The sequence below is a fragment of the Macrosteles quadrilineatus genome, unplaced genomic scaffold (assembly GCF_028750875.1).
Source record: "Macrosteles quadrilineatus isolate MER2022 unplaced genomic scaffold, UCM_ALF_1.0 Scaffold_2__2_contigs__length_208266976, whole genome shotgun sequence".
In the NCBI taxonomy this organism is placed as follows: Eukaryota; Metazoa; Arthropoda; class Insecta; order Hemiptera; family Cicadellidae; genus Macrosteles; species Macrosteles quadrilineatus.
The window spans coordinates 189,760,576-189,785,363 of record NW_026542595.1 but is presented as its reverse complement, the minus strand read 5'-3'; the positions used below and the strand labels follow the sequence as shown (position 1 = coordinate 189,785,363).

Below are 24,788 nucleotides of genomic sequence, written 5' to 3'. Positions count from 1 at the left end.
ACATAAAGTTGAGTAAAAATTCAAAAAGACAATTTTTTGCTGTTTAAACCTCTACTCGGAACTCATTGGTTGAATCAAACACCTCTAATCTGAACATCTCTACTCACCAATTGGTTGAATCAAGCATTTAAATAGGTATGTTCCTTTATCTTCAAAATATCATAAAAAGAAGACATTTTCAATCTTATCTTGCCTAATAGAGATGCAGTATACATGTTTTTTTCAAGTTTTTGGCTCGGAAACCCTATTTCTAGGTGAGTCCAAAAATACTATGAAATAGCTGCACTCCATTTTAGAGGGAAATTGTCTAAAAATGCTTATACAAATAAAACTTAATTAATGGGTACAATCTCCTAGCACAGTTGGTTTTAGTGAGTTTATTTTTAGTGCATAATTATTTCCAGTAAAGGGAAGAAAATATGGAAAGAAGATAATATAATGAGTTCTTTGTTTTTTTAAGAGAGGTTGGCAGCTTCTTATATCCTTGTATTTGCCCATCCAAATAGACTACAGATCTGTGCGTGGAACGTCCCAAGGGGTGAGCCGGTACATTGCAAGGGTGAACTATACTAATTGTAGTGGCAGTGACCAAAATCCGGACCCACGAAGCTGCCTTGGGCCCCAAGTCCGAGACTCTATTGACTGAGCCACCAACTCACTCAGAAAAAGTGATTATCAATAGTATTGAACAAGTATTCGCAGCCCATGGATTTGGGGGGAAATCAAACTCTAAATTAATGAGCTATTACAATTAATTTTGGAAACTGCCCAAAAACTGACAGCAGCTGACAGACCAAGATTTATTTTCAGATGCTTACGCAATCTCACACATATTTTTAACACTTCCTTGTAACTGGTGGGTGGAGGAAGTGCTAACTAAATGTGACTAAACATTTCGTAACTGGGTGGTTTCCTCAGGAAATAGCAGCCTGACTGTAACTCGTTACATTTGCTCAAGTTTTCGCTATGCGTTACACTCAAAAAAGGAAATTACAAACCAGTTATCTGTAACAAATTTCACTGTGCTTTCATTTGTCACATTACAATCTCTGAGCTAAGATCATAAGTGTTCCAAAATCAAATAAGAGCCAAGTATAAATTTCTTGCAAGACTATGTGAACTAATATTAAAAGTAAAGTCTCCCTACCCAATAAGAGAATGGAATAGCATTCCAACTTTCTTTTTTTTTAATCTATAATCTAATATATAAAATTCTCGTGTCACAGTGTTTGTCTGCAAACTCCTCCGGAACGACTTCACCGATCGTTATGAAATTTGGTGTGTAAATTCTGTAGGTATGCGAATAGAAAGTAAACTATTTCCCGTTTCGAAATTCTTAAAAGGGCTCCGCCCCAGTGGCTCTGGAGTTTCCCATGTTAACCTTATGAGAAATGGAATTAATGAATCTTAACAGCTGTTTCAATTAAACAAGTTGGTTCTGTTCTATGATGTTCAATAGCATTAAAGTTACAAGGATTACCAACAGGGTGCAGCACTATTATTTCTTTTACATTTATGACAACAGCTAATTTGCAACCAAAAGGTGAGTGAGCGTAGCGAACGAACTTCAACCTGGAGGCGAGTTAGCGTAGCGAACGAGCTAACCTGAAGGCAAGTGAGCGCAGCGATCGAGCTCCAACCTAAAGGTGAGTGAGCGTAGCGAACGAGCTCCAACCCAAAGGTGAGTGAGCGTAGCGAACGAACTTCAACCTGGAGGCGAGTTAGCGTAGCGAACGAGCTAACCTGAAGGCAAGTGAGCGCAGCGAACGAGCTCCAACCTAAAGGTGAGTGAGCGTAGCGAACGAGCTCCAACCCAAAGGTGAGTGAGCGTAGCGAACGAACTTCAACCAGGACGTGATTGAGCGATGCGAACGAGATCATCTTGAAAATTAAACTTAACGGTACTTTCTTTCCATCGGTCTGTCTTAGGGGAAACCTATAACTTTGGCGATACGAAGTTCGCCGGGTCAGCTAGTATCTTTATAAAGATTAATAATCTATCTATCTATCTATCTATCTATCTATCTATATATTAATAGGCAAGCATGTTTCTTTAAAACCTTTTTTCTCAGCTCGTGTGCATCGTAGGGAAAATCTACGCATACCGTTAGAAAGCTATTTTCCTGTAGGTGTGCAGAATCCCTTTATAAATTTAAATAGGCTCAAAGATAAGCACAAAAAATGAGTTTAAAGATTTGAAAAAATTAACATGGATCTTATGCATTGCCATGCTGGTGACGAAATAACAACGAAATATAAACAGGAAATCAAAACAAATGGAAGAAACTCCAATCACATGTTTTATTTACAGTGTGGGGTGAAAATAGAGAAGTGAGTACATTACATATTTTTGGTCGAGTTTCGACCACTGGACGACCTCTCGTCTATATATTAATAGGCAAGCATGTTTCTTTAAAACCTTTTTTCTCAGCTCGTGTGCATTGTGGGGTAAATCTACGCATACCGTTAGAAAGCTATTTTCCTGTAGGTGTGCAGAATCCCTTTATAAATTTAAATAGGCTCAAAGATAAGCACAAAAAATGAGTTTAAAAATTTGAAAAAATTAACATGGATCTTATGCGTTGCCATGCTGGTGACGAAATAACAACGAAATATAAACAGAAAATCAAAACAAATGGAAGAAACTCCAATCACATGTTTTATTTACAGTGTGGGGTGAAAATAGAGAAGTGAGTAAGTTTACATTACATATTTTTTGTCGAGTTTCGACCACTGGACGACCTCTCGTAATATATTAATAAGGGTTAAAGTTTGGCAAGGGCTCACTGGATATACTTTTACAACTACCACTTATTTTGCTTGCAGCCCAGTTGGCACTGCAGTTTGGCATTTTGCAAGCCCTTGGTCTTTAATTTGATGATTTGTATAGTGCTACTAATAAAAGTCATCATTATTCTAGTCATTCCAAGTCATTGCTCTGATTTCTCGTTAAAATAATAATATAAACTAAATTTTGAGCTTCAGAAAAAGTGGATTTTCATGATTCAACTAAATATAACTGCAGAAAAGGTACTGTAGTTGTTTTACATTTCAAAAAGTGTTTTTATTATGTGGTGAGACAATTTGATTTAAAAGATGTTTAATGAGATTGTTGGTTAAAAAAAAAAAAAAAAAATTGTAGTTGGTGAATAAGCGACAAATTATATTGTGTGGAACAATGTTGAATTATGATACTAGCATTTAACAGATCACACCCAATTTTGTGTTGAAAGCCTGTAAGAGTTAAATAGTTAATAAATTAAAAGAGATTAGAGTAAATAAATTAAATGAGTAACTGAATTGTGAGTGCCTGTACGTCCTTTACTAGCAACCAGTGTGACACTTACGAGTTTGCATCCTCGTTTTGCAGGCACCGAAAGTTTAAATTCATTTGACTCGGTTTGTTACTCGTATAACTTGGATTTTGTCATTTTGTTTGTGTACTTTACACAAACTGTCTCAATTGTAAAAAAATTGTCGCGCCTGACGCAGGTCAGGTGGTAAAGCAGTGCAGTAAACTGGGTAAATCCCTGGGAAATGGGAATAGAGCCTACTGTACCATATGCCTATTTTAGAGCTCTTCTTATACTTTTGTCCCGCTTGTTGGAGTGGTTGGTAAATTTGCGGCCCTAAAGCAGATTTTACCGATCCCTTTCTAAAAACAATGACTTGCATGAGTACTGAGTACTGTATTTTTCAATTTGTTTATATTTCAACGATAGAATGTGTAAAAATAAAATAAAAAACATACTCCCTTTTAAGAATGTTACATACTACTGTATCACAGTACAAACTAGTATTAGAACGTTTTTTACTTAGTGGAATTACATTATTTTTTGGTTCAATAAATCCTAAGTAGATTTCTCAACTTTAGAAGAGAGTATGATTCCACAACTAATTTCATTGGACGTGGGACAAATAAATTATTTAACGATAACACAAATTTGCATTAAGTCATTTCACAGCATCGTGATGTATTTATTAGCATGATAATTGCACTTAATTCGCGTGTTGATAACATTCAACTGAAGGATCAGGCGTTTTATTACAATTCATATTTTTAAACCGTCAAAAAGAAGGTGGTTAGCAACACTATAATAATTTGAAATTAAAAGTGAACTCTAAAAATAATTGAAAGGCAGGGGCGCCTTTTTAGTTACCATTGGCAGGTGAGCTGGATCATAAGGTTTAAAATGACACCTCAATCGTGGAAATCGGTTGAGTTAAACAGCTGAAAAAGGGATCTAACAGAGAAAGCCCTTTTTGATATAGATTATCATTGAATACACTATGGCTACATTGTAAAATACACCCCTATTGGCATTATTTGTTATCCTTTTTATGGTTCAGCACTAAAGACAATTTTATCGTTAGTTTGTTGTTAGGTCGGTCATTGATGAAAGCAAAGCTATGAACAAGTATGGACTAAGTAGTGAGCCTTGGGGGACCCCTAAAGTCTGGCAAAATTCTAGCGACTTGCGGAGTGAGGCAGTTTTAACACATGAAGTGTCTTCCCGGAAGGTGTGTCCCTCATCCAGTCAAGGAGTGGTCGATGAGTTAAAGTGATAGGTCAGTGGATTTGTAAGATTAGTTCGGCAGTACTTCAGAAACGAAGGAGGAATGTTATCAAGGCCTGCTCTTTATCAATATTTAAGATTTGGGGACTTCCATGACTTCAGATGATGTGAACGTATATAGATTATAATACTGAGCTGCTTTCAAATGTAAAAGAGTGGTAAGCTGCGACAGGCTGGGAAAATACTGATGTAAAAAATTAAGAGAACATGTTTGCAATCTCATTATAGTCATTATTGTCGTATGCCCATTTAAGAAGACATGAGTTGGAAAAGCGGGTGCATCCCTTGTGGACCGGGCGAAACTACAAAAGTTTTAGGATTGGGATGGCCCCACGATAGTTTCTGTAGCAGGTGCAACTCAGTGCCTTGCGGTTGTTACACAGATCATAGAAAGTGTGTTAGTCTGTAGGCTGCAGAGTAGATTTGTAGCGCCACTGAGCTTTTTCTTCTCAATAATAAGGTTTATAAGGTCTTTTGAAAACCACTTGGGAAATGGGGAGGTCCCAACCCGTTTTAAGGGGCTGCATTTAACGCAAATGTCTCCTAACATATCAATCATCCACTTGAAATTTGCCTGCACATCGGAGAAATGATTGTATGTGTTCAAAGCTGGCAAGTGGCAATGTGTTATGGCAATTGAAGAGACCAAGACAAAAGAGAGTAATTTACGTCCGGCCTAGCAATTTCATCTTCGTCTAGCTGGAGCAACCAAAACAAGGCTCTGAAGACCAGATCCAGACTAACATTCCTATGGTTCTTGACGTGATTTACTTGCTCCAAGGAGTGACGTGCAGCTAGGCTGTGTAGAATGGTTTTCTCGTTTCTCTCCGAAGGATCAGCTGCACATCATCCAGTTAGATGGGAATGTTAAGATCGCTTGCCTTAAGAAGATTGGTACAGTTTGACCTTGTAAACACCTCATCAAGATATAACTCAGGGAAGAGCTATTATTTATAGGTATAATCATAGATAAAAGGTGTAGACACTTTTATCTATGGTATAATCAATATGATACTGAGGTGGCGTTCAGGAAAAAAATATTGAGAACCAAAGTGAAACCGGCCTCCTCGGCCGGAACGAGTGCTGGCTTCAGTCACGGCCACCTCTAACTCCAGGCCGCGGCCTGGTAGAATTGGCAACGTTGCAAGTGGCGTTCTCTAGCGCCAGACGTCCCATAAGATAACATGACAGACAGTGACACCAGCTCATTAATTCCTGTTTTATTCATTTAAATTTAAATTTATGAACACAAATGTATTAAAAGATTGAAAATAAAACATATAGAATTGAAAACCAAAACAATATTTAAATTGAAAATCTATTTTTGTATATTTAAAGTGGAGTCAATATTTTCATAGCCCAGTACTTATCTTTCATATTATTAAAATACACAAATACCATTAGCTGCCTACAAAACAAAATAGCTGTAACAACCCTACTTGCGATGTTGCCACTTCGAAGGCCGCGGCCTGGAGTTAAAGGTGGCCGTGCTTCAGTTCAGAATTAGAACCAGTGACTCTCACTCGAGTCAAGTCAAGTCTGATTCGGTCAGACTCAGCAGATAGATACGAGACAGATCCGGATCCGGATCGAATTCGTTCGGATCAATCAGATTCAGATTCAGGATTCAGTTCAGTTCAGTTCAGAGATTGTGGGTTTGGATTGTGGTCATTTATCTTGCCTTGTCTTTGACAGTCGCGTGAAGTTATTAGCCTTTTAGTTACTTGGTTTTCTCTACACTATCATACATTTTAATTTTGTAAGTATTTACTATTAATTATTGCATTAGTAGATGGTTATATATTTTACCAATTTACACCAGAATTAGACCTACAAAATATGACATTTATTTAGCCTAGGCAACACCACCATTATTTTGTCATTTTATTTCCTGTAAGCCTAGCATGAAGTTGTAGTCCTAAATAAGAGAAAGAGAAAGGCTCAGAGATCTCTAGTTTATCAGGTGTATTCTTAAATCTTAACCATTATTTCGTTAACATTTTCACCTGGGTTATTTTAGGGTGGGAGGAACATTGTCTGCAGGTTAACCTAAATGTAGGTTCCAGAAAAGAATTATATTAAGTTAACCTAATATACGGTAGCCTATGAGGGTTACACTTCCATATCTGTTGGCACAAACAACCGAATGAAAATATAGCCTAGATCGATTATTCGATATATCGTTTGGTTAGTTAGGTAAGGTTAACCTAACCTAACTAACCATACTATATATCAAATTAAACAATCGATTAAGAACAGTCGTTTCAGTACCACCCACTTCCTGCCGATCTAGTTTGGTTAAACCGATGTGCTGATAAAAAATGTCCGGTTAAAGAGATGTCATTTCTGCCTAGAATAGTCCCTTTATTGATGTCTGGTTAAAAGGTGTCCCGGTAAGAGGGAGTCAAGTAGACCTAAGTAACTTATGGAGGAGTGCTGCTGCTAAAATTCATTACAAATGAATTGATTTTTGACACTCTCTAACTTATTGCTCTACTCTAACTGTAAGTCTCGTCCAGTTTGCTTAGTTTTCAATTTGATATTTCATCAGCCTGGAATAAATGAAAGAATCCAATTTGATTTTAGGTTTTGTGGTAAAATGACTTGTTGTTGCATTGCTAATGATTTGTGGTGGTGTCATTGTGGAGCATTCTGTTTGGCTTGTGGTGTCTTTGTGACTTCTTTTGTCTACAACTTTCTCCTTGTTATTTTAGTTTGGTGTTAATAAAATGGCAGATGTAGTGCAGGTCGATTACAAGATTTGTGATATTCGTTTTACTGAATGTGTATATAAATAAGTTACCTATTTTAATTGATGTGGGAATACCGTAATTTATGTGCTCGCTGGACAAAGGGAATCTTTTTTTTGTCGTCTTCACTGGGCAGCAATAATTAGCAAACCCAAGACGAGGGTGCTCTTTTAATGTTTTCACGCAGACTGGTTTGGTTCTTCTTTTTGTACCACAGTAGCCTAAATTATCTGTCAAACAGATATTTTTGCTGTGAGTAGGCCTACTTAGTTTTTTGTTGTTTATTTAAGATTTTTTACTGAATTTAACATTCCTGGGGTTTGTTCTGCCTACTTACTGTGTAAAAATATGGTATTAACAGTTATTGACGTTTTGAAGTAGCCTACGTAGGCCTAATAAAATTAATTTTACCGTTATTTATATAGGCCTAGAAAAAATAAATCTGACAATTTTAGGGAATTTGTTAACAGATTTCCAGCCAGGTAAGAGGAAATTCGCCTAATCTGCAGGTTTGCTACAGCAGGGATATTGTTATCAATTTTTGTTTAATTTAAACTTAAAGATCTCTTATTGGATATCAATCTAGGCCTACTGCAAGATGGAAGACAAAAGCAATCTGTTGATATAGGCCTATTATTTTCATTGTTGCTGTAAAACTTAATAAGTACCATAATTTTAACCCTTAAAAAGCCACTACAGAAGGCCGAGATCCGTAACGTCAGAGTTGTAATATTTATATGAAGCAAGGGGCCTACAGCTGACAGGTTTGGATTATTACTAATCTTGATTACATCTTGTAACGCTCGGATTTAAATGCTGTGTTGCGAGCCTTTTAACACCAAAACACTGATCTTTAAGCTAATATAGGCTAACTGTAAACTCGGTCATCATTAGGATTCAATTAGGTAGGCTGACACTCATATAATAACAATTTGATTGCTCAGATATTAGAACCTTTGTAACCAATGAAATTATTTAATATTCTTACCATAATAAAACAAACCAAGTATCTTTATTGGTCAAAAAACTTATTCAAAAGCAATAAAAAAACGGTTCATTTAAGTTAAATAAAATGTGAAAAAAACCACTAAAACAGAGCAGAACAGGAATCGCGTAAGAGGCCACTACGCATGGCCGGCCCGAGCTGCGGGGCTACCTTCAGCACTGACAATGTCGCTTCATTATGAGAGGACCACTAAGTGTGGCCTTCTTGATCTATAGGGAAGGAAAAGAGAATGATGAATAATGAACGCAAAGGGTTAAATAATATGCACTTTTTGTAGGTAGACAGCCTATATATTTCACAGGCTAAAGGATATGATTTTTTCTAGGTTTGGTTGTGGCTTAATTTGTCCATGCCCTTGAGTCCCTTATGGTGTCTTCAGTTGCCGTAGGAATGGAGGCTCGACAAGACCAGTAAGTGTATAGATCAATAATCTATTATCATTATCAATAATCTATTATATCAATAATCTGATCTATTATTGCTGTACAGTAACTATAAAGAACTTTACAAAGAGATTTAGTAGCAATAGAGACTAGTTAGTATGTGTGGACAGGGGGCAGAACTGCTGTTAAAAAGACTCAATTTATACTTTAATACTTTTCGATGAAATGGCGACCATACAATAGTAGGTATTTTAAGCCAAGTATGAATGGAGATGAGTGTAGGATGAGTGGCGCGATCTTGTAGTCTTGTGAGTGAGTAAGGCCGACATATTCCTTAGACACAGCTGTTAATTAACAGCCCATACAGCTAATGGCAACTAAGGGACGTACAGTTTATAGTGGATTCCGAACCACATTTTTGTCTTGGTATATACGAATTGGTCTAATTATCAGGATAGTACTGCAGATAGTCGTAGTACTCTCTCGTGCGGACGTTAATCCACACCAGAGAGTATTGCATCCACAGTGCATGCCTATAAATATCCACAATTCGTGACCTCCTAGTAGCTGCTGGATTACAGGACGACGCCACCCGTCCCAGTCAAAACACTTAATAAGCTGTGTTAAGCCAAGGCAACACTAAATAAACAGGCCGTAATGCAACTCAGCATGTCGTAATTATAGGCGACGGGAATGTTGTAGGCCTAGTGTTATTTTTTTAGTTATATTTTTGTTTGCCAAGAAAAGATTAAAATTAAAACAAGCAGCTGATCACAAACGATAAACATTAGCCTACGTCATTGGCGTCACTTACGATGACGTTGTGCCAGAGGACTGTTACAATTACAACCTGTTTTTTTTTTAGTTTTGCCTTGGTTAAGCCCCCCCCTCTAGAAAATGATGAAGGTTTGATTTCTCAGACAAGTAGCCTACAGTAAAAACTTTTTCCAGAGATATGGGAGAAAGCCCTCCCCTATAAGACATAAGTAATAACTTTATTTACTCGGGACGATGGGTAAATCCTTTATTTTAAAGTTACAGTCCTTTAAAGGGTATGTTACAGTCGACGTTTCAGCCGATTCTTTCCAAAGGCCAATCAGTAAAATGTAAATGACATTCATACTATTTACATATGTTCATTATCTTATGGAGAAAAGTTTGTATCTGAGAACCACCTATCAACTACCTATTTCTAAACAAATATGAAAATACCGACCATGTAAACGCTACAAACGCTCCATTGACTCATAGAGGCGAGCAGGCAGGCAACTCATTTCCATCTGAAGAGACTCTTCAAAGCCTAATTAATGAGAAGACTCTTGCATACATTCTGCTATTGTTGACCCGCTTCAACTTCCATTCACTTTTAAGCCTGTTTATTTAGAATGGATGTCTTTTTTATTTTATTTTTTTTTTACTTTCGGTTTGCATTTTCATTAAACTGCCTACTCATGAAATAACAGATATATATAACAAATAACAGAAGATAATAACATTAACAAAGTATTGTACAGATAGGCTAATTACAAAAAATATTTAGGCCTGATATTAATTTGGACTTCAGAAAAAGCATATAGATTTTGAAAGTAACAACAACAAATATCTCCTCAAGATTTAACAAAATATAAACTATGATGACATTAAGTTCTACGTGAAAAAATAACAACAAACAACAATAAATCTCTGTGAATGAATAACAAGAATGAAAGAGATTTAGGAACAAAACAAACAAACATCAGCTACAAAACAGGCATAACAAAGATAATGTTAGAGGATTTCCTTCTGAAGGAAGACAACTGTTCGTTGAAGAAGTCAACTTGTGATCCGACTTCGTTACCAAGACGCTGCAATCTGGCCAATCAACTATTGAGAGAGTAGTTAGTTGGTAAGTACAAGTGAGCAAATGTATCTGAAGATTGTGTTCCTCTCGGTATAAGGAAATTAATTCCCTCCAGTAGGCCGGTAGAATCAATCTCACCACGGACCAGTTAAAACAAAAAAAGCTTGTCGTGCAGCTTTCTTCTGAGATGGAGAGGTTGGACGAAGCGCTCCTGAAGCTCAAGATTGGTGGGGCACGATACTCATAGCCCAGGCGGGCACCTAAGACGCAGAGGTCATTTCAATATGACCAAGCTGATATGGTGACCAGATAATTTAGCCATACTCCAAAACTGGTCGCACTAGGGTCTTATATAACACTAGAAGTGACTGTGGGGACTTGAAGTCTCTTGATGATCTAAGGATGAATCCTAAGATGGAATTAGCTCTTGCGATAATATGAATGATGTGCTCAGCAGGACTCAAGGTAAGTATGACACCAAGATCCCTCACACGATCCTCACGTTTCAGAATATCACCACCAATTTTGTAGTCAAAATTGCTACATGTTACAAGTCTTGTGAATGAGACAACATGACACTTAGATACACTGAGTTCCATTGTATTTTCATTGCACCACGTCTCAACGTTGGTGAGAAATCGTTGGAGATGTTCATGGTCTAAGGATGAGGAGATACGGGAAAATATCTTGAGGTCATCAGCAAACATCAAGTAGTCCGACGTCAGTACACCAATTATGTCAATTATAAATGTACAGTATTAAAGTACCAGCAAGTTTGCCGATCATCAAACCATGATGAACCTTAACAAAAGCCTTGGAAAAATGCAAGTATATGCAGTCAACCTGCCTTGAACTAGTGAATGCCGATGAAACATATTCCTGAAATGATAGTAGGTTAGTAATGGTGGAGCGGCCTCTAAGAAAACCATGCTGATTACAAGTAATATATTTTTTCAAATAAGCATAGAGATGGTCCAAGACCAAAGATTCGTAAACCATGGCCAAAGCCGATTGGATCACAATTGGTCTATAATTTGAAATACTACTTCGGTCACCAGACATTGTTAACGTTATAAGGCTATGTTAGTACCCATAAAATTATTTATACTTTGGCAGGGGCTTCGTGGACGCTGAAATGTCCCTTAGGCGACCCTCACCACTATCGGGTCCGGCCTTTTTACCTGGCTGAATTAACCCTCTAGTATGCTCTAACAATTTTTTTTTTAAATTTGGTTCTTAAAGTTTGTGGTTTTGTGATTTTTATAAACTCCTATTTAAGACAATAAAAATGAGTCTAAACACGATACTATTATTTTGTGTTAAAAGGAATAACTGTGAATCTTTATAATTCAACAAATATGTAGGCCTACGTTTTATTTTGGACATAATTTGATGTATTAATCTAACATTTATATTTATTAGGATGGTATTAATTTAGGTTTGTTTTAGCGAATTTCTCTATTTATTATTTATTTATTTGGATTACTATTACCATTAAATACTACTAATTACTATTATTGAATTACTATTGGCACAGTAAGATCTAAAGACGGGACCGATATACTTTTCATTTTGGTGTCCCTAGAGGCGAAAAACACTGTTCTTTCACCATTTTGTAGAGCTTAAAAAAATAAATAATTCAGTAGTCCTAGGTATATTGAAACGTTTTTATGCAATTAACAGTTTAAGGAGAAAAAAAAACAAAAAAAACACTGTACATTTAAAATTCCCATGTTATCCTTATGAAGAATAAATAAACTATTATATTTTGCTTGTTTATTGATGTATTTCAATAAAATTTGGCAAAATAATTAATGCTATTAACATTTGATCAAAAAACACCTTTTCCATTCCCGGAAGCAGCAAACCTAAGTGCTCATTAAACTATTCTTGTTATTTAGATAGGGAATGAGAATAAGTCTTTTTAAGGAGATAGTTTAATAAAAATTCTATCAGGCAAATGGAAATTCGCTTAGTTTACAGGTTTGCTGCAGCAGGGGTATTTGTCTTTGTGAGCTTTTGGTTTTGTCTAACTTAACCGGTGACTGCCAAATTAAATTAAATACTTTTATTCCAAATTCAAGCTGGCTGTGAGTAGCTGGTATAGACGTTACCTGTGTAACGTGGGTTACACAGTCAACTGAGCCGAGCGTAATGAAACACTCGGTGAACAAGAGAAGTCGTAATTAGCTGTCGTGTAATGATCCGTGAAACAATGCCCAAGTACGGGTGTTATTGTTTCATATCCATCAGTCATGCTGATTGATATTAGGCCTATCTTTTGTATTGCCACTTTGATGTGGTCAATCGGTTGTGTTGGGTTTGTTTTAAATGTCTGTTGTCAAATAAGGTTAAATATATTATGACATAGATGCGGCAAATGCAGGGTATTTTCATCAAGACTTTGAATAGTTTTAGGAAAATAGAGGTTTGACATTGAGAAAAGTTGTAAAATTTTGTAAAATGGAATAATTTTTGCAAAACATGAATAAGATTGTTAAATGTGTGACAAAAGCATAAAGTCATCTTTGTTTTTTTTATATATGAATGTAGTTAAACTTTTAACAATTTATTATTCTGCCCTTAATTACCTTGTTAATATAACAATTATAAATTGGTCCATGTTCTGGGAAGAAAAAAATAAGGATACAAAAAAATAGGCTTAAACAAAAAAATATAAAATTTGCCTGATTCAAAATATCTTATTGGATTTCTATTTCTACCTTATATATTTACCGAACCAAACATTTTTTACAACATTCGTTTTAAACAAAAGTACCTATGGCTAGGATGGGCAGGGCATGTGTCTCGCCTAGTTCTTTATCAGTGTCTGATAAGAACCAAGTATGAATTTACTTTTTAATAGTTTCTTTCTTGGATTTTTAGTAACTTCTTCAAATAAATAAATAGGCCTACTCAAGTAATTAATTAATTTGTTTTTATGGGAAAAGGCCTATTTGGTTGTTAGAAGAAGATAAATAGTCATGGAGGCCCAGGTTTGACTCATACTGAGAAATTAGCACAGTGATAATACTGTACTGTAACCCAGCAGTTAATATGCCCCAACCCGCAATGAATAATTTTGGTATCATTCTTGTTTTATTAGTCATTAACGTATTTGACAAATTACATTTTAAACATCAGTTCAGATCATAGACATTTTTAAAGACGTTTACTACTTTCCTCATTCAACAAAAATAACAAAGATAAGGTAGAGGTGTGAATTTTTCCTTTATGACAATTAAACAATAATAATAAGTCATATTTGTATTCAATCAAGCTAGGTGTAAATGGTATTAGCCTATTTCTAAGAGAGCACATAACATTTTACCCATTTTACTCAACAATTGTGTATGCGGAGAACCACTATTGATAAACTTGATACTGTTTATCAGCAGGATAAACTAGAGACAGGATGTGTGATATGTCCAGGAAAGGAATAGCGGTTGATACAATTTAGAAGAAGTTTTACACAAAAAAAATAATCTTTAGCAATATCTTAAGGCCGACCATTCACTGCACTGCATCAGTTGAGGCTAGGCAAGACGACATGTCAAACTGTCTTGTTGCAAAACGTACACACATAGCAGAATACGAGACATATCAAGACATCAAAGTTTTGATGTGGGTTGAATCTATAAAAACACTTGTTTTATATACAGAGTGGCTAAAAAGTAACTTGCATCCCCCCTGAACTTTTTAACTATTTGAGATATTTTAAATTGGCTTGCAGAAACCATAAACCATGTGTACCATTCAATGTTTTGAACATGATTTGAAACACTTTTGCTTGAATACTTGATTACTTACTTACAAGCTTAGTTAATTCCATTACTCACACTTATAAATGTATAGGCTATATAGCATAGTAATAGTACACTACCTGTTTACATTAAAAGAATTGTAACATTAATGAAAATAGTAAACCAGGCTAAAGACGTGTTTACCTGAGGCTGGTTGGCTGGCAGGTTACTTAAGGTAACTTGAAATACATTAGAGCAAGTAACCTGCCTGCTCTACTGGCCTTGTGTAAACATGGCTTAAAGTGTATACAAGTAGTATACGGCATATTCTTGAAATATTGATCCCATTATTATTGGTTATCACAGAAATCCTGTTCTCTTTTTAAATTGTTAAATTTGAATGTGAAATCCCACTTTTTCCTCCATGCTTCTTCAGATGACTGCCGCCTGCCAATCCTTGCTAAGAAAATATACCCCAATACAGTAATAATTCTTTTGTCTAGTAACAGTTCATAGACCTAAGACCTAACGGACGGTATCCGTTGAATGATGCCTAATATGGTGGTCTTATCACAATGACAACATGCTATGCACCTGACACTACGGGCCACTTCCTCAGTTGTGGTCAGCATTCAAATTATACTTACTGTATTTCTCAGTTTGATGGTTTCCATACCGTGTTCTGTAACTGTTAGGTTTTTGGTTTGTCTGGATCTGTTAACTGATACAATTTTGTATGCAAAATTGCCCTTATTGCTTAGCAAATTATTAAGCTAAAATGCACTGATGAATTATCTTATATGGGCTTTCTTGTCTAAAAAGTAGTGTACAATTTCTTTTAAGCCGTCATTGCTATTTCACATAGGCGTTAGGCATGTATGTGGATCATATAAAGCCAAGAAAAGAAACTGGATATAGTAAGAGAATGAACTAAACTGACTTGTGGTGGCACCACAAACCAAGTACAATGCAGCCTTGGATATATAGCCTAGTTTATTCTACTGACTGAGTCACCTACTTATCCAAATAAAGCTATAAAAAACTGATTTTAGGACTTTAACAAAAAACCTACACCCAAATAAAACCATAAGGAATGATTTTATTGCAAAAGAGCAGCTTCGTTGAGTGGTTATTTACTGTACTTACCAAATAATCAGAAGGTTCAGAAAGTCATTAGCTTTTTGACAGCTGAAAATTGAGTGTGTCTCCTTGCTCATTGGGCTTAAATATAAATAATCCTTGCTAGAAAAACACAGCTTATCTTGGTAACAAAGCTACAAGGGTCATCTCACCACATGCTATACTTATTCTGCATCCCCACTTAGCTAAAAATAATAAAGTGCTAGGCTATTTAGTAAATATAGTACTTCACTGTCTTAGTAAAATTATTAAGAGATATTTTGTTTGTGTGAATTAAGACCTTCTGTCATTTCTGATAGAACTAATTTAGTGCATAAATATTTGATAAATATATTTAACTAGCTGTACCCGCGGGCTTCGCCCCGTTTAGCTTCATAAGTATTCGCATGGCTCATTCACGTCCTGGTTGAAGTTCGTTTGCTACGCTCACTCACCTTTAGGTTGGAGCTCGTTCGCTGCGCTCACTTGCCTTCAAGTTAGCTCGTTCGCTACGCTAACTCGCCTCCAGGTTGAAGTTCGTTCGCTACGCTCATTCACCTTTTGATTGGAAATTAGCTGTTGTCAAAAATTAAAAAAAATTAATAGTGCTGCACCCTGTTAGTAATACTTGTAACTTTTATGCTATTGAACATCATAGAACAGAACCAACTTGTTGGATTGAAACAGCTGTTAAGATTCGTTAATTCCTTTTAAATTTGAAAAATCATAAGATTAACATGGGGAACTACAGAGCCACTGGGGCGGAGCCCGAAAGGGTTTTTGAGATAAGAATATGCTTTAATGTTAATCGGGAATGTGAGCTATCATCATGCCAAATTTCAGCCCAATCCGTCTAGTAGTTTATGCGTGATTGAGCAACACACACACAAACACACACACAAACTCACAAACTTTCAGATTTATAATATTAGTAAGATACACTTAATTATGGCTTAACAATAAGACATCAAGGTTTCCCTATAAATGTAATGGAGTAGATTTAACTGTCTTATCACCTACTGTAGTTGTAAATAATAGCCAGAACTACTGTGTCAATCAATTATTGTGAAATCATTTCTTCTCTATTCTCTGATGGGTTTGAGTGTATGAGTAATTAAGAGTTGTAATTAGATAATAAACCTTGAGTTCACCCGTCTCGCAATAGAAATAATGGTTTGTATTTCCAGACAAAAACCATTCATATTAAGTTTCCATATTTTTCACTTTTGCAGTCTTTCACATGGTAAAAACAATCCAGGAATTAGACTAATTGATATCTTTCAACTTTTTAAAATTGGTTGTTAGTTTTACTAAAGCGTTTGTTTGTAGAAAAGAAAACCGTGTTATGATCTCTATTGTTTCGGATGAAACCTGATATTGTGACAGGTTAGATAGGAGAGTTTCTCATGAATAATACATTGCAGCTCTGTCAAGATGATCCTTGACAAATGTATGGTCTAATGTCAAATATATCTTATTTGTTATTGTTTTGTCTCCCTTGATACAAGGATGATTTACGTTTATATACATTAGTCTGAAAATAACTAAAACTGCCTTCTAATCAAGGCTATATAATTATAAAGAGTGATTTTCTTCATCAGACAAATTATACATGTACAAATATGGTCTGTTATGGGTATTGTAGAAAAATAAACTTTATTCCTTATGCAACCCCCCTCTATGAACCTTTGTTGACAAATTCTATAACTAAACGTGGCTGGGACAGCTATTTAACATAAATTTATAGATTTGAACCAAGAGAAACAGTTTGATAAAAATAGAGTCTACCTACTGTGTATAGGTTTGATCGAAGGAGTAATTTTTAATTATATTCTCACCTTAGGAATCATGATAAACTAACTATTTACACTTGTGTTTAAAATTAAACTGAATGCTGTGTATGATATTGGAGTTATTTGGTTTTTTATGTAACTTAAAAGGGTAAGTCAATAATTATAACTTGCTCCCTCCCAAGAGCATAGTCTAGAGAACGAACCCCCTTTAGCTTTGCTATTGTGCCAAATTATTAAAAAATAATTTCCTCTAAAATAACATAATTATTTTTTTTAGATTTGTCATAAGTCAAGCTACACTTGTTATCATAACTTTTCACTTAGGTGCTAGTAAGAGGTGTGGGCTGATCCGTATCTGATAATCCTAAGGCTCATGCATAATTCAAGCTCATAATATTAGCGAAGATATTACCTTACCCTGTCTACAACTTCTTTCTCTTTAGTGAGTGTTAGTGAAAAAATAGAAATTTGAAATCCTCATTTTGTTATCAAATAAGCTTTTTGATTAGTCATGTAATGTATTTTAATTATTTATTTATTGTAGGTAGCTCAGTAAAAGTTTTTAGGTTTTATGAACCTAAGGTTACTATCCTTGAATATTTTCTCACTTGCCAAAACCTTTCTACAAACTTTCTTTAAACTTTCATGTATAAAGTACTAGCAGAGTACCCGTCCTTCGTACGGGGTTGGCCTATTAGAGTATAAATTGCTTATTGCAGGTACTCTTGCTTTGCGTTTGCAATGGGAGAGGACACTGTTTAAGAAGTTTGGTTCTTTAATTTACGGTATACTAAAGTATAGCACATCTACCATAACTATAATGTTTTACCACTGTACCTAAACAATAGAAAATGGAAAACTATTTTACAAATATGTTTTCTTTTTAATCGTAAAGTTTACTATTCAAATTTGTTGTGAAAGTGATAAGTTGAAGTTTCCTGTGCGGTGTTTGTAGCGTCAGGTAAAGGATCAGGTATCTGGTGAGGTATTGGTTCCATATATCTCTCTAAAGGATAAAGGACTTTATTGTCCATGTTTGAGCCAAGATCAAGGCTTGGTGTCTTGACATTTCCCTTTGACTAGAATGATCGCCTTATTTTTCGAGTTCTCCTGGCTATAATCATTCTTACGACCTTAGTTTTTTTTTGTAAAACTACCAATTTGAATTCACAACCCACACTTAAACATAATTGTATTTATAGAGTAAAAGTATTAAGCAAAAAACTATAAATAATTGTTTTGTGTGCTACTGTGGATTTAAATTATTTATACACCAATAACTATCTGAAAAATGTTTGTGTATGTTAAATGGAATTTCAAATAAAAAAAACTTCTCAATTAATTGGAATATGTTAGATAAAAGCGTCTCGGGACAGAAATCAATTATGTGCAACTGCCGAGAGATGTTTAATTCATTGCCTATTGAATATCATTGGTGCGTTATTTCTTTTGGAGATATGAAAAGAGTTTTAGTATTTAAAAAATTATCAGGGTTCTAATTTTTTCCGTTTTAACATTATTTACTATCTCTGGGTAATCAAATTGTCGTGATGTTTGGCCTGGATTTACTTCAGAACATTCATAGGAAACTATAACCTATAACTAAGTGAAATAAGCAGTACCTAATAATAACTTAGTGCCTCTATAATTGCTCTTAGTTTTAAAATTTGTAAAGCTGGTAAATAACTTTAAGGTAAATTTAGTTTTGTCTTTCTTGAGTACGGTATTATAGTTGGTGTAACACATTGACAAAAAATAGATTTACAACCCAAATTTTCAGGTATTCCTGATAAATGCCACTTATAGACTTAGAAATAAAAACTAGATAGACAACTGTGTTTAAAAATAGAGGACTTGTTGAAAAAATCATGCTAAAACAAGATGTATTTTTCCCTTTTAAAAAATTGTGATTTGGTGTCTAAAATTAGTAATTTTATCAAGGTACACTTAAAGAATAAAATTAAAGAGTATAATTTACCAAGCACTGTTAAAATAGTACCTTGATAATAATTACGGAGAGTAAATAAAAATATGTCTAATAACACTCAAAAGATATATTTACACTTAGGCCTGTAATGTTTAACAAAACAGTAAGTTTATAAAAAAGATGGAAATATTTGGTGATCGATTGGACACTCCAATCCATAAAATAATCGTAAAATAAACACGTATTATGCTGATTATTTGATATTGCTGTAATTTAAAATAGCTTTCTTTTTCATACTACTGCATAAAGTGTCAGGATTGAAGTTATAAGCCTGATACACTACCATTTCGTGTTAACATTATCCTTCTCAGTAAAAGCAAGATATATTCATTCCGCACACAAGATGGCAAATTAATGTGTGTTGGTTGTAAGTCCCAATCCAGCCGTGTGTAGTGGTTAGAACTAGAACCCTCGCGGGACAAGTGAAATATGCTTACAAGATGTTATACTCTACTTGCTTTTAGATTTGTGTTCAAATCATTCCCAACATATAACATTTGTATTTTTGTAATATTTTACTTAAGCTTAAAGAATAACATTTGATACAGAATAACAATATAATTGCACCATATAAAAACCCCAAGGATCTAAAGAAAACTTTAAGATTTAGGAGAGTAGCATTGCCATCCATAGTTTACTTCGGGAACAAATTTAAATTTTACTAAATATAGTCTCGCAATTTCAAAAAAATATTGTGTTAAGACGAGTTTTAATTATTTGCATCTGAGCAGAAGGAAAGCAACAGGGAAAAGTGGATTGAAGAATCGGTAGTTAGCTAGAAAATAACGAGGAGATGGAAAGATTTCCCCCGATAGGAGGGACGTAATTCCGTTCATACTCAGAGTTGCCCAGGGCTGCGATATATTGAACTCTGAACAACAAACCCCTCGGGTGTATCTAGAATCAACTCTCGTATTTCTTTTCTGTAATGACACAATTTTATGATAGAATCCCAAGTGTGTTTCTTATGTTAGTTGTTGATTTTGAAAACCAAATTCGTTCAGTAAGTGTCAATTTACTTAGCCATATGAATATGATGTATTGATGTACGACTGCTAGGTCTGTGTTATGCAAATAAAAATTGATCACACAGACATCTTATGACCATATGAATTTTTTACTCTATGTACATATTGCAAAATATATCTTTATACCACAGTTTATAACGCTAGTCACTATTGTAAAACAAGAAACATATCGAAAAAATGGTGTTTTTATTCTATACCTATAGTGTTTTATTCTAATACTTTATTTGTAAGTTAGTCACAATACAATTTTTGCCCTACCCTTTGACCTCTTTTAGTGTCTTATACCCATAGTATAGTATAGGTAATGTTTCTACTGGTGGAGTATTGGAAATGTTTAGTTCATCTAAGTGATGATGTGAAGTGAATATTTACACCTTAAACACGGCAAGTTTAGTTTAATGGACTCTTTATCCTACACTAGCTCAAAAGTAGTCTTGTAATATTTTTTTTTTACAATGTAATCAAAGTTTATTAACACATAATATATTTAATTTTTATTTGTGAATGATAAAATTATTACTGTATTAAACTCATAAAAATCAGAATTTATCATGATAGAATAATTTAGGTAAAAGTATTTTTATTAGTATATATCAATTAAAAATATTCTATGGTCCATTCTTATCCGGCAGCAAATATAAATAAATTGATTATTTCCTATGTTTTGCAACTAGGCTATTCTAACAGAAATGGTTATTAAATTGTTCCAACAAGTTCATTTTACACGCTGATTATTTTTCCCTTTTTTTAAAAAAAGCCCCTGCAGTCCAAAAAAGGTGGTATCTAATCCACCCAATTGACTTAAAGAACAGTTATTCATGTGTCTCCTTACGTACAAGTGAGGTTGAAAATGTTGAGTGTGTTCTCTCCTTTTACTTTAGTTTGTCTTCGTTCTTTACTGGATTAGTGTCACAAAAGGCTTAAGCGTTTCTAGCCCCGAGTTATATTTTATTTTCAGATGAAATATGCCACATACATCTTACTCCACTTACATAGTACTGTACCTATGCCCGTTCTTTAGATCTTGATAAATATAAAATTTTATAATACCTCAAACACCTTCCATTAAATTATATCTAATATATTTTATCCATCCAAAGGGAAATAAAAAATGTTAATTAAAATGCTGAGAGTCAATTCACTTGAATTCAAACTGTATGCCATAAATGTATTGACAAACATATTTTTCTTCCTAGTTCCCTAAACGCTATAGTCTGGATGTACATAGAGTATGAAGTAATTAAGGAACTAGTTTGTTTACTCTTTGGCAGTTTCACAGGATTGTTTGGTTACTCCCATGTCCCACATTAGTTACTTCACATGAGCAGACGTGATGGTTCGATAACCATGTTGTATAATGTAGGAAAGGTTGCCAGTATTGCTGAAACATCGCTGACTGTAAATGACAATCAAAATTGAGTTAGTCTTTTTGTCACAAAGAAAGAAAATAGTTTTGCTCAAACCTTTTGGTTTTGAAGGCTGATATATCGGGCCATCAAGAGTAACATAAAAATATCAGTACTTACAGCTATTTTGAGAGATGACTGAACAAAAATGGTTGAAAGTGACATGTGCTGTTTTAACCTAGATTCAGAATATTTTAGTCGAAACTAAAAATCTTTAACTACTGATCTACTTTTGGGGAAATGGGGTTACCATCTAGTTAGTGGAGAACATAAGGTTTAAACAATAGCTGAATGAATAAGGCGTTATCTGAAAAACGTCCTGAAAAACACAATAGAAATAAGGAATGTTAAATAACCATAAGCATAAGAATCCTTTATTGTCATTTAGACACAGTTGTGCAATAGACATTGCCAAAGCTATAAACTAACAAATGTATTATTCTATAGGTTAAATACCTTATTGTTGCCGTAACCCTCTGTCGTCTGGATGGCAACCGGTTTCAACACTCATGGTGTCTTTGTAAAAAAAAGTAACAGGAGTCATGAACATTATCAAAGTGGACCTTGTAAAACTTTGCATATATCACAGAAGAGATCACAATTGTAAATTGAGAATAGATATCATATAATAAAAAAATAGTTTAGAATAACAATGCATGTTACTTAAAATCTATAAAATCAGTAGCACTCAAATGTAAAAATTCATGAACAGAATAAAGTGGGTGCTTTATAAGACCATTTGTTACGACAGTTTTAAAATTAGCAAAGGGTTCAATATTCCTGAATTGTTGAGGAAGCATATTGTAAGTTTAAGCCCTATAACTTTTAGAGCTTTTGGCTGCTTTGTTCAATCTACAAAAATGAATGTACATTTCATGCATGAACCTTCTGTTGTGGCTATGTAGCCTACATTTAGCCGTTTCAACAAGAATACACATTGGGTTTTTACTTCTAGTAGAACATACAAAACATATAAACAGAACTAAAGACAGTTAACACTTTTTCATGGATTTAGACCTACAGTGCTATGAATAGACAGCTGAAGCTAGTATTCTGACAGTTTTTTTCCGAACCAGACATCATGTACTCCAGCTGCATTTCCCCATAAACATATGCCATACAATAAATTACTTTGAAAGAAACTATTGTAGCTTGAGATATGACTTGGGGACATTTTTATCTAAAGATCTTAGTAAATATACAACTCCTGAAAGTTTGTTAGGCCTACATATATAATCAGTATGAAACTGCCATGTCAATTTTCTATCAAGAACTAAGCTGTATAATTTAACATTAATTGAACTTAATTGATCACATGAGGGAGAATTACTAGCCTTGACGAATGTGTAAAAAGTAAAAACTATGGTTTGCTTTTTTGCCATTGTTAAGTATGAAACCATTGGTACTAAACCAGTTGGATACACTTTTAAGGGCACTTTCAGAATTCAAACAATAAGATTGAAAAGGATTAACATAACACTCATCTCCAAGGTTTACATTGTCGTGTTATTAACTAAGTCAAATTATTTAGTTTTTAATATTTTACTGTAATAGATAGTTTATTAGGTTCTTAAGTAAACAAATTCTAAACATTTTTTTCTTTTTTACAGGTAAGTGGGACAGAGGATACGACCACATCAGTTATATCTCCAGTTTTATCATTCATTGTAAGTCACATTCATTCATTCATTCATTCATTTATTCCATCTACAGATGAGTGTTATTACCACTGCTGTGTGTGCCATATTAGCATAGTTTTAATAAAGATCCTAATAATTATCTTTGCTCTTTGTTTTTATTGCATGTATTGGGTTGTTTTCCTTGAAAATGAGCTCTATGGGTGGAATCCCTGTTTTAACTGTTTTTGTTATGGCTTAAATTATGCAAATGGTGTTTTAGTACCAGTGATATCAGTACAATTTAAGGACTATTGAAAAACTACATTCATACAATGGTTTTAAATATATTTTTGTTTTCATCTGAATGGCTCTTTTATTGTTTATACTTTATGTTTTCTGACAATGTATTTGGGATACACAGTTTATTTTTACAATTATATAATTTGAATTTATAGATTTATTCATCTAACAACTAAACATGTCGCTGATCATTTAATGTGTGGTATCATTATTTACTCAATACAGTGTGAAATTCCTCCTTGGTCTTCAAAGGAGTTGATATTAGAATCTTAGCAAGTAGAGGTCACAGTAGTGTACTTAGGGCACTTTATGGTTGTCACAGCTTCCATTTATGACACAGGCTTTTAGAAGAAAAGTATTTTCTCATACAAGCTGACTTTTTGCACTTTTGAGGTTTCCTTTCTGTCCCCAGAGGGATTTTACACAAAGCCTGGTTAAGCCGGGTTTTAAGGAAAGTAGAAGAAATGAAGGTTCTGTATAGTTTTCTAGAACTCAAAGAATTTATTAATTTAGTGAAACATTTTAAAGTATTAACAATGCATTGAATGGTAAATATTGTTTGGGAAATAACCAATTTTAAGGTTAAGGGCCTATTAATAAAGTATTGTTAAATGACTTATTAAACTTCTTTACTCGTTTTCAGTATATCATGGAAGACTTTAGCAAAAAAGGTAGAATAAAAGGACATTTTTTCAACATCAATGGCAACCATATTTCAGTTCACAGGCATACATTAGATATCTGTAGCCTATAGGCTACTGTAATTTCACTATAACTAAGGAATCAAATAATATAGGAGATTTCTTCAATTATACTTCAAACATGCCGAATACAAATAGAGATATATTTATTCATAGACCTAAAGATTTTTATGAGAATTTCATAATGAATAGTTGATTAATATTAAGTTTTTTTTATTGTTAGTCAAATAAACTCAAAGACTCAAAAATATTTTAATACTACCAACAACATTGCATGTTTGGAATTTTTCATAAAGCAACCAAAAACTGTGTATATATTTTAATATTTAAAATGTTATATTTTTATATAAATTACAAATAAATAAATAAATAAATAAATTATAAATTAAATATTAATTGATCAGTAGTAAAAATATCTACCCACACTAGTTTGCTCACTTTGATAACAGTACTGTAGAGTCTTAAGTTTTCCACAAGAAAAAATGTAAGCAACATATACACTGTGCACCATAATTTAGTTTCATTGTGGTGGCAAC

General features: G+C 34.1%; 1 protein-coding gene across 5 annotated transcripts in view; it reads left to right on the top strand.

Annotated features, from left to right (window-relative positions):
- The first annotated feature begins 6,225 nt into the window (after nucleotides 1-6,225).
- Nucleotides 6,226-24,788, top strand: part of LOC128984367 (kinesin light chain-like) — a 153,717-nt gene continuing 135,154 nt past the window's right edge. For 4 of the 5 annotated variants that reach the window (XM_054403683.1, XM_054403677.1, XM_054403682.1 and 1 more), the window contains exons 1-2: nucleotides 6,226-6,336; nucleotides 8,659-8,743. In XM_054403683.1, coding sequence (XP_054259658.1) covers nucleotides 8,700-8,743 — 44 coding nt within the window. In that variant the 5' untranslated portion in view covers nucleotides 6,226-6,336; nucleotides 8,659-8,699. Of the gene's footprint in view, nucleotides 6,337-8,658; nucleotides 8,744-23,242; nucleotides 23,300-24,788 lie in introns of all 5 variants that reach the window. The other variant, XM_054403679.1, reaches the window with a different exon arrangement.